Below are 9,827 nucleotides of genomic sequence, written 5' to 3'. Positions count from 1 at the left end.
ACATGGTAGAGGCTTAAAAATACATTGTTCACAAACCAATGAGAGTGAATGGGAACTCTGAGAACAGAGAGAGAATTCCCCAAACTTTATGAAACAGCCTCAGGAAGTTGAATGGTATACTTAATTTATATTTTTTAGTATATCTGTCATCATTACAATTGACTAAATAAATTATAGACTGACCAACAAACCTTTTTCACCCCCACATCGCTCAAATTCTGAACCATATTATTCCTGTATCCTTTGACTCCCAAATTTTCTTACTTTAATTAATCTGCTAGTTCTCTTATAGCCACCGGAGAATTAATAGTGCATATGTATATCCTCAACACCGTATTGGGAGGTAGTAGACACAGTGGTTAGTCGATGAGTTCGTGAAAAAAAGACCTGGGTTCAAGTCCTGGCTCCACCTGAAGCCAGCTGGGCAACCTTGGGCAAGTGACTTAACCTCTCTGTGGCTCAGATTCCTTATCTGTAAAGTGCAGGTAATAACAGTGTCTACCTCACAGGGTTATCGTGAAGCCTAACGAGGTAGTCCATGTAGCGTATTCAGAAGAGTGCCCACTGGCATATTCTGTAGTCAGTATTCAATAAATAATAACTGTTACCACATATTGTTTTTAACTTGACAGTTGAGTTTGTTGAACTGCAGCGTGTGCGTGTGTTTAACGACTGTATGAGTTGTGTTTTGCTCTGGCTGCTACTGAAGTTAAGTTGCCTTCCCTGACACGTGCATCAGCTGGCGGGAGGACACGTCCTGCAGTGTGGTCTGGGCCGGGGGAAGTCATTGCAGGACGAAACTGCATCTACCAAGGGGATTGTCTGGGTGCATACAATCGAGGTGGTGTTATACACTTTACGAAGTGATATCCCATAGGCACTTAAACGGACCTTTTTTGCCCAAACCTAAAACATCGCTTCAAGCTGAAGTTACTGAGGCTGTGGTCAAATGGCATCGACTCTCTTGTGAACGTTTGCACACCCAGGGCACGGGGAATTCACTCGACAGATGCCCATTTCTCTCAGGAGTGTTGTGGATGAAGCAGCCCACCCAGAATCGTTCCAGAAGTGGGACCTCCTGCGTACGTCCAAGATAAAAGAGCTACCTTATACCACAACTGCGCATGATTGCTGGTTACATTTAGATTTCTTGTTCTTCATGTAAGCCAGTCCCTATCCCCTTTCTCCTCCCCAAAATGTCTCTCCCAACTGATAGAATTATCATTCTATATTGTCCTTCCCACATCACGCTCTGAACACCCCCACATGCCCCAGTTGCCTCCTCTCTCCTTACTTCTGAAAATGTTTCTCCAAGTCATGCCAAGTGTAAAGGGGCGTTAGCTGTGTGTAAGTTCAGCCTGCAGGTGGGGGCTGGGAGGAGGGAGTTTTTTGGATCCACCTAATGAATTAATGAATTAAACAGAGGCGGAGTTCAGAAGCCAGGCTCCTTACTTTTGCTGGAGCTGGGCTGATTATGCGCTGGCGTAACTGCTGGAAAAATGCAGCTTCATGCTGGAAGAATTAGGGACATGGCCGAGTCCATTCATCTTCCCTAATCGAGTTCTTGGGAAATACACATGTAGATTAGCCCCCAACAATGACCCCCGGCTGATTGCTTGGAGTACCCTCCACCGTGCCCACAATGGTCTTGACTAGCTCTTTATGTCCCGCACAAAGGAAGCCCCAACCTCCGCTTGTCCTGCTTTGCCCTGTTTCCTCCGTTGTCCCTCGCCAGTGGCCGTTGAAGCCTTTTCTGCTTTTCTCTGGAGACTCTGAAATAAACAGTAAATAAAAGCTAACCTCACCTGGACCTATTAGGGAGAGCTGGGCAGTTCCAGAAGGAATTAACTTGGGAAAACAAGGCCGTAAGCCCCTTAGCGTGTGGGCAGGAGCTTAAGAAAACGCTGCCAACCTTTGCTTAGCGGTGCTAATAGAGATCAATTTAATATTGGAGAAGTTTACATAAAAAGCAGCCACTGTCAGAGGGGAGACAACAAATACCAATTGATTATCCCCACGCTGCCCTCTGTCACCGAGGCATCAGCCCCTCAGCCACCTGGTCCACGTAACTGGTATGTGGGAACTTGCGGGGTGCCACTAGATCATTTGTGGGGACAGGGCCTTTGACAGCCTAGAAAGCCAGGGGGTGGGGGTGCTGGCTTCCCCTGGATTGTGGCAGAAACTTCCTGAGAGTTTGTTCAGTCGCCCCAGACACCAGTGCCCAAAAGCCACCGTGCACAGGCCCTGACTTCATTTCTTTGGGGAGCTAAGCTGCCCCTTCCTCAGCCTCTTAGATGCAGGATTCATTCTCCAGGAAAGATTGAAAATGAACTGCAGGCTAAGATGTGCTTGGATTCTTTTCAAAAATATCACACTCTGTCCTAATAATCACAAATGAGCTGCAGCCAGAAGCCGCTGGACAAGGAGGGAGCCGGTCTTAGTTCTAGCCCTGACCCTGCCACTTAACAGCTGTATCACTTTCAGCCTCAGTTTCCTCTTCTGTAAAATGGGAACAAATATATTTGTCCTGCTCACTTCACGGGGTTGTGAGGATCTAGATGATATAAAGAATGTGAAAGGATTATGAAAACTATATACGCAAATAGTATAAAGTGCATATTAATGTTCATTAATTCAGCTTTTTCTTAAAATAAAAAATAATTTCTTGCTTGAATCAGTGGCTCAATTTCCATCTGCTACAAACTCACATAGTCGCTATTTTAATTTACCTTTTGATAGTTTTATTAAAAATAGAGTAATTTGTGGAATGACTCCTCTCCATGTGCCCAAATTAACCATTTAATGATCCTTAATGTAGTTAAGGCCTTTTTAATGTCCTTCTGACATCAACTTAAAGGTGGAGGATCCGAAGAGATGTGTTTCTCTGTTTCCTCCTTTGTCTTGTTAAGCTCCTCAAGGCCAGCAGCCCGGCTTTCTTTTCTTTGTGGCGCTGACGTGGCCACGTCAGGCCGGACCCTCGGTGGGGACGCAGTAAACGCTTGTCTGATGCCAGCGGGAATAAACGAAGGGTGGCGGGAAAGACGCCCGTGCGTGGAGAGCAGAGCGTCTACTGCAAAGGCGATTTGGAGAGTCTCCGTTTTGCATCTCTGTGAGATGATGGGTGCTGAGTAATTGTGGTCATCATTTCACGATTATGTAAGTCAAATCATGACTCTGTACACCTTAAACGTATACAGTGCCGTATGCCACTTACATCTCGATGAAACTGGGGAGAAAAGGAAAAGAATCTCTAGGTCCTTAGGCTTTTTAGGAAAGCATTTTGGTTCACGTGCCCGGCTCACATTTCAGCGAAGACCGGCGCCCAACTCGGATCTGGCGTCAGCTTTGAGAAGCGCCGGCGTTCACGGAGCGTTCACAACGCCGGGGATGTGAAAAAACGCTCGGCCGCGGAAATCGTCTTTCCTCCGGGCCTGGGAGTCACTTCGGGCCACGGAAGCCTCGTGGGGCCCCCAAAGGGGAAAGAAATGCAAGCGGATTACGCCTGTAACCCCCAGAGATGTGCGAGGCCTTCTCTCCGGAGGAAGATCCTTCCCCAGGCAGCCTGAGGTTGGGTCATCTCCTTGGCTTGGAGAACGGCTTGGTGGGGAGGGTTCCCGCAGGACACACAGTCTGCGGGCGTGAGGAACCCCTAGCTTGTCTCCCACGGGGCCTGAGCCAGGCAGCAGGTCCGACCTGGGCCTTCCAGCCTCCTGCTGGGTGGTCGGGCACTTGAGGTCGCCGGGTCTGCGGGCACAGATGGCCCCTCCGCCTCCTGGGGTGGGCGCTGGAGTGAGGGAGCCTGCCCGCGCCCAAGTCCGAGCGGCCAGGGAGGAAGAGTTGAAACAGATATAGACAAACAAAATAAACCCAAAGTTCAGGGATTCGGACTAGGAAGCCGAAAGAGGAGGCCCGCGGCGGTGAAAAGAGGGAGAAAGAGGAAAATTCAAACTGGGGAGCAGCGCGGACTGACTTCCGACGCCGTCGAGCCTGGAAGCTTTCCGCTAGGTCTTTCCAAGGGTCGCCCGGGGCGCGCAGAGGAAGCGAGTCCCAGGGCAGAGGCGAGTGTGGGGTGGGGGGAACGGGAGAGGGAGCTGAGTTCAAGGAGGGAGGCAAGCCCGGGCGGGGAGGTGAGACCCAGGGCATGGGCCCCTTGAGGCAGGACTGAGGGGATCGGACCCCGCACTCGCGTCCCCAGGTCTGTCAAACATGCCACTTCCTGTCCCGCGGGCGTGTTTGGAGCGCTTCGAGACCGGGGAGGGGGAAGATTCGGGGTGCTGGCCCCGCCCGGGGCGGCCGGGTGAGAACCCTGAGGCTGGGCGAGGAAAAGACCCGCCCCGCTGCGGAGGGAGGGGCCGAGCGAAGAGGCTGGGTCCCCGGCGAGAGGGGAGGAGCCGCGGCGAGCGGGTCGCAGCCTTTAGCGCCCGGAGCCCCAGCTGCTCCGAGTCCGAACTTCCGATCCTGCAGGCACCGAGGCGCCCACGGGCGCAGCGCTCGCCCACCTCTTGCGCGCGTAACCGGGCCGGCGTCGCGCGCCGAGCCTGACCTTGGGTCGGGACTCTTCGGGTTGGACCGCCGTACCCAGGAAGAGCCGGCTTCGAGCCTCTTGTGTCTGTCTCCAAAGCAGGCGGCGCTGCAGAGAGCGCGGGCCGCGCCCTCCCGCCGCCCGGCGCTCCCCATGCACCTGCCCGGCTGCGCCCCCGCAATGGCCGACGGCAGCTTCTCGCTCGCCGGCCACCTGCTCCGCAGCCCGGGCGGGAGCACCTCGCGGCTGCACAGCATCGAAGCCATCCTGGGATTTACCAAGGACGACGGCATCCTCGGCTCCTTCCCGGCGGAGCGAGGCGCCCGGGGGGCGAAGGAGCGGGATAGAAGGCAGGGCGCGCGTGCTGCCTGCCCCAAGGCTCCCGCGGGAGGCGCCGAGCCCGCCCCGCCGCCCGCCTCGGCGGCCGCTCCGGAGTACGAAGGTGAGTGCGCACCCCCGGCCGCTGCGTGGCCCTTTGGGTGCCCAGAGTTAGAAGCTCTGCAAGAGGAGAGGCCCCTGCCGTAACTTGTATTAAGGCATCAGGGCGCGGGCTTGAGGGCTGGGTGTATAACAGGAGATCCCAACGTGCGTGGAGAAAAAGCTGAAGGGCCCCTCGCAGCCCTCACCCCTACCTCCGCGGGCATCTCAGCGCCCGCATCCGCTGCCAGCGCCCACGGGTAGGCGGGGTGGGCCCAGGGATACTCCGTGGAGTGTCTCTGACCTTCCGGGGCCTTGTAGTCCCAGCCCCTCGCCCCTACTGCCCCAAGGAGCCCGGGGAGGCCCGGCCGAGCCCCGGGCTGCCCGTCGGGCCCGCCGCGGGCGACGCGAAGCTGTCGGAGGAGGAGCAGCCCAAGAAAAAGCACCGGCGGAACCGCACGACCTTCACCACGTACCAGCTGCACGAGCTGGAGCGCGCTTTCGAGAAGTCCCACTACCCTGACGTGTATAGTCGCGAGGAGCTGGCCGGCAAGGTCAACCTACCCGAGGTCCGAGTCCAGGTAAAGCGCCCAGATCGGTCCCGGGAGGGCCCGAGCCCAAGCTGCAGCGAAAGCTCCCTTGAACCCCCGGGCGCCCACGCATTTATTAGGGCACTTTTCCCATTGCCCTTCCTCGACTTGGCTAGCCTAGAACCCCAGAGCTCTTCCATGTGGCCCAGGCACCGCCCCTCGGACAGTCTGTTCCAGTTTGTAGTGCCATCTCCTCTTGGGGGTCTCCCTGTTCTAAGCTAAGAAGAGGAATTGGGAACGGCTGGCAAGAGGAGAGGACAGCTCATTAGGTACAGCGAGGATGGAGGGTTGGGAGGATCACTGTGGAGAGAGGAAATGTAGGCAGCAGCTCAAGGGTAACCTATTGGGGCCTCAAATGCCACTCTAGTCACTAGCTGGCAGCCCCGTGTTAAAAACGAAAACCCTGTGGTCTTGCGAGGGCCTGGCGCCTGCAGTTGAAACTTTTGGTGGGTTCCTTTCAGAAACTGACTTTTGCTTCTCTGGTGCACATCCAAGCAAAGTTCCCGCTGGGGCAGAGGCCTTTTCTTTTTATTGTAAAGGGGTTTTTGCTTTAATTAGAGCTGAATTATCTTTAATCCCTGATCATTAAAATATTTGAAAGCCTTAAATATTTGCTAGTCATCTGTGAAAAATCTGGGAGGATTTCCAAATTGGGAGAGTTTACAGAGGCCTGAAAGGGAGACACTGGGGACAGATTTGACTGCTCCTGAAAGGCAGGGGAACGAGATGGGATTTTTGTGTGTCTAATGAATGAGATTTCCAGGAAGTTAGGGTCTTCAGATATTGGGGGCTTTTGGCCTTGTCTTAAAAGTAAAAGGGGACAAGCTCTTGCCTTTTAGCTCTTCTGCTTAGTTGAGGGGTTGAAACTATGGAGTAAATGCCATGGTTTGTAAAAATAGTTTCCTAATGTGACTCAGGATTAACTGGCGAGGACAGTTCAATATCTCCTAATTTGATTGCAATGATTTCATTGAAGGAGTGGGCATTTTAGCACCTGCTTTTCCTGGAGGGAGGATGGGGTAGGGAGAGGGAAAGAATACAGTGAAAGCTGAAGAAAGAGGAGAGGCAAATCCTTCCAGGGCCTTCCAGTGCCTTCTAGAATACAGGCACAGCCAACTCAGGGGCTGCCTTCATACCTGAAGCCACCTCTGTCCCACCTTCCTTCCTCCCTCTTTAGTTGTTCAGGGGTTTTGGCTTCTGCTCGAAGTTGTGAGCTTCTTGAGAACAGTGTCTGTGACTTCTCCGTGACCACAAGGCCAGGGCAGTTCTCAGCATATGGCAGGTTCTTAACACATGGCCATGATGTAATCAGATGGGGGTGGGGGGGCAGGCTGAGTCTCCAACTGTGTCAGGGCAGCAGTAGAGCAGTATAAGAGCTGGCTATCCAGTCGTTAGCCCTCTGACTCTGGATACTGGATCCGAAGACTATCGTGGATATTGGGGGGGATGGAGTGTGACATGCAGAGGAGCAGAGGAGGCAGAGGAATGGGAGCCCTCACTCATGCCACTGTTTCTCTTTTCTCTATTATGGGCAAATAGCTAATGTTTCTGGGAAATCGGGGCCTCAGATATGTAGAAGAATCTTTTGTGGGAAGGGAGCAGGAGTACTTAAGTTTTTGTTCTTTCTCTTCTTCCCCCAAATCTCCTGCTTACACACCCTTGCCCTGCTCTGCCCAGGTGCTGGAGGGCAGTTTTCTCAGCTCTCCTAGGAGGTCCCCCCACCTTATTGACTCAGAACTGCTTTCTCCTTTCTGAAGTCGCAACGATTCCCCCACTTCCCTTGATAAATATAACACTGAGGCCACCAGTTTGGCCAAAGTTTTCTCCTCTAAACTAGACCAGCTCTCTCTGTTCCGTTTCTGAGGGTGGTCACCTGGTGATGAAGCCTTAATTGCCCCCTTTCTTGGGCTTCTATGAGGTCAGGAATGGAAGATAAGAGACCAGACTTCACTCTTGGCATGGACTTTCTATATGTAAAGAAAAAAGAAAAACTCAAACTCATTATACTCATCTTAGGGTAATGTCAAAACTAACTCCATAAAGTAAAAGTAGATTTTAAAAAAACAAGCTTGAACTGTTGTAATCATTGAAAGCCATTTGTAAGAAATATCAGAAATACTAAGCGGATATCAATTAAATAAAAATGAAAATCTTATTACAGTAGCAATTCAAATATGCTCGGGATCAAATAAGCCCACTTTCTTCCACTAGTTAGCATATGAGTAATTCGTTGAAATAGCTGTATTTTAACACCCAATGTTACCAGTTACAATACTTAGAGTATTTGTTTGTATGAATGTTTATAAAAGAGACAAAGGTAGGTAAAATACAGAAAGTCTGAGACAAAAACGCAGCCGCTGAGAGCTGTTCCACAGGGAGGCAGGAGAGTCTGAACCGAAGCGTCAGGAAGGGCTGTCAGCCAGCAGGTCACAGAAATTTGTTGAGCTCTGGTTTCCAAGTCCTGCAGTCCGATTCCAGGGTTAACTTCAGTTTTTTCTGAGCAACTGCTGCGTGCCAGGAGTTGGAAACAAGTACAACCACACCTCTGGGTGAGATAAACAGGGAAAAAAGGATGGGACGCCACGGAGGAGTCGGATGGGACAAAGAGACTCAGAAGAAGCAAGAGAGAAGAAGGAAAAAGAGCAAAAGGAGAAAATAGGACGGAAAAGAAAGGATAATGCGGGTGGAGTGGGGGGGCGGGTGGAAGGAACAGGTGCGAAATAGTGGGTGCCCAGCTCTGCCCGGGGATGGGGGGATCCAGCCGCCGGGCTTCGCGGGCGCCGGGCGGGGGTGCGGCCCCGGCCCCCGCGGCAGCCCGACGACGCTGTGCTGCCTTCCGCAGGTGTGGTTCCAGAACCGACGGGCCAAGTGGCGGCGGCAGGAGAAGCTGGAAGTGTCGTCCATGAAGCTGCAGGACTCGCCCCTCCTCTCGTTCAGCCGCTCCCCGCCCTCGGCAGCCCTGGCGCCCCTCGGGGCGGGCCCGGGCGGCGGCGGCGGGCCGGCGGGGGGCGCGCTGCCGCTGGAGTCGTGGCTCGGGCCGCCGCTGCCGGGAGGGGGCGCCACGGCGCTGCAGAGCCTGCCGGGCTTCGGGCCGCCGGCGCAGAGCCTGCCCGCCAGCTACACGCCGCCGCCGCCGCCGCCGCCCTTCCTGAACTCTCCGCCGCTGGGCCCCGGCCTGCAGCCCCTCGGGCCGCCGCCGCCCGCCTACCCGTGCGGACCCGGCTTCGGGGACAAGTTCCCGCTGGACGAGGCGGACCCGCGCAACAGCAGCATCGCCGCGCTGCGCCTAAAGGCCAAGGAGCACATCCAGGCCATCGGGAAGCCGTGGCAGGCCCTCTAGGGGCACCAGGGACCAAATCGGGCGAGACGACCGTCCTGGGAGGCGCACACGCGCACCCCTCCGCCCTGGGTCCCCCTACTCGGTCGCTCTTTCCCTGTGCCGCCTGCTTGGGTCGTCGTGCACATCTGCTCCTGACTCACCAGGCAGGGCTGACCCTCAGGCCTGCCGAGGCCCTCTGACCACCCGCACAGCCCACAGAACCCCAGCCCTGCTGCTGGAGCGGGGAGAGGCCGCCCGACCCCGCCGGCCACGCTGCTCCCACCCCCGCGGGCGCCGGAGCCTCCAGGTTCAAGGGACCTAAAGCGCCTGACCTCGGCCGCTCCCGGGCTGCGTGGCGACCCCAGATAAAGAAAACTGGGAGGAATGGGAGGCGGAGGAATAGAGTTTGAGGAATTGTTTGTATAAGTAGTTTCAAAGTACTTGGGAGGAGAATTAAAGACTTACTTGTTTGGGTTTGATTCTGGTTAAGCGCGCTCAGGACGGCGTGGGGGGGGGGGGGGCGGGGAGGACAATGTGCGTGTGAATGGGGGTATTGGAGGGCCTGCGGTGGTGGACCGGGTGGGTCAGGGACGGCAGAGGACTGCGCAGGAGCTGGGGCTACCTCGTGCGAACCCTCCTGGAAGCGGTTTGCTGCAGCGGAGAATCATCCCCATCACCGGCCTGCGGCGCCCTATACAAGAGGCGCCCCTCCCTGGGCGCGTGCGGGCGCGTGCAAGTGTGTGGGGTTCGTGGTGTTTGGAGCCTAAGGCTCAGCTGCGGGCGAGGTCTCAGTCCCTCGATACAATAGCCAAGCGGCGGCTGCAACTTTGAAAGACTGACCCCAGTAGGAAGCGTCTACACCACCTTCCTCAAGGTGAGAGCTGAACGTCCCGAAGCCCCTGGCAGCCCTGCCTCTCTCTTTCCACCCCGCAGAGGCCCAGTGCCCCTCTCAGATCATTGTCCAGGTTGCTGTCTCGGT

General features: G+C 54.9%; 1 protein-coding gene across 1 annotated transcript; it reads left to right on the top strand.

The window, feature by feature from the left end:
- Positions 1–4,436: 4,436 nt before the first annotated feature.
- Positions 4,437–9,315, top strand: RAX (retina and anterior neural fold homeobox). Its single transcript, XM_070630337.1, has 3 exons — positions 4,437–4,964; positions 5,267–5,520; positions 8,372–9,315. Exons 1-3 carry the CDS (start codon positions 4,676–4,678, stop codon positions 8,867–8,869), a joined length of 1,041 nt encoding a protein of 346 aa, XP_070486438.1. The 5' UTR covers positions 4,437–4,675; the 3' UTR covers positions 8,870–9,315.
- The last annotated feature ends 512 nt before the right edge of the window (positions 9,316–9,827 follow it).

This window comes from Equus przewalskii, chromosome 7, assembly GCF_037783145.1.
Source record: "Equus przewalskii isolate Varuska chromosome 7, EquPr2, whole genome shotgun sequence".
Lineage (NCBI taxonomy): Eukaryota > Metazoa > Chordata > Mammalia > Perissodactyla > Equidae > Equus > Equus przewalskii.
The sequence above is the reverse complement of the archived record's forward strand: the minus strand, read 5'-3'. Positions and strand labels throughout refer to the sequence as shown.

Bases quoted from the DNA above. Each gene is read 5' to 3' on its own strand.
- RAX (XM_070630337.1), top strand. From the start codon at position 4,676: ATGCACCTGCCCGGCTGCGCCCCCGCAATGGCCGACGGCAGCTTCTCG. The intron at 4,965-5,266 runs GTGAGTGCGCAC...TTGTAGTCCCAG, and splicing joins GGCCGCTCCGGAGTACGAAG to CCCCTCGCCCCTACTGCCCC. The intron at 5,521-8,371 runs GTAAAGCGCCCA...TGCCTTCCGCAG, and splicing joins TACCCGAGGTCCGAGTCCAG to GTGTGGTTCCAGAACCGACG.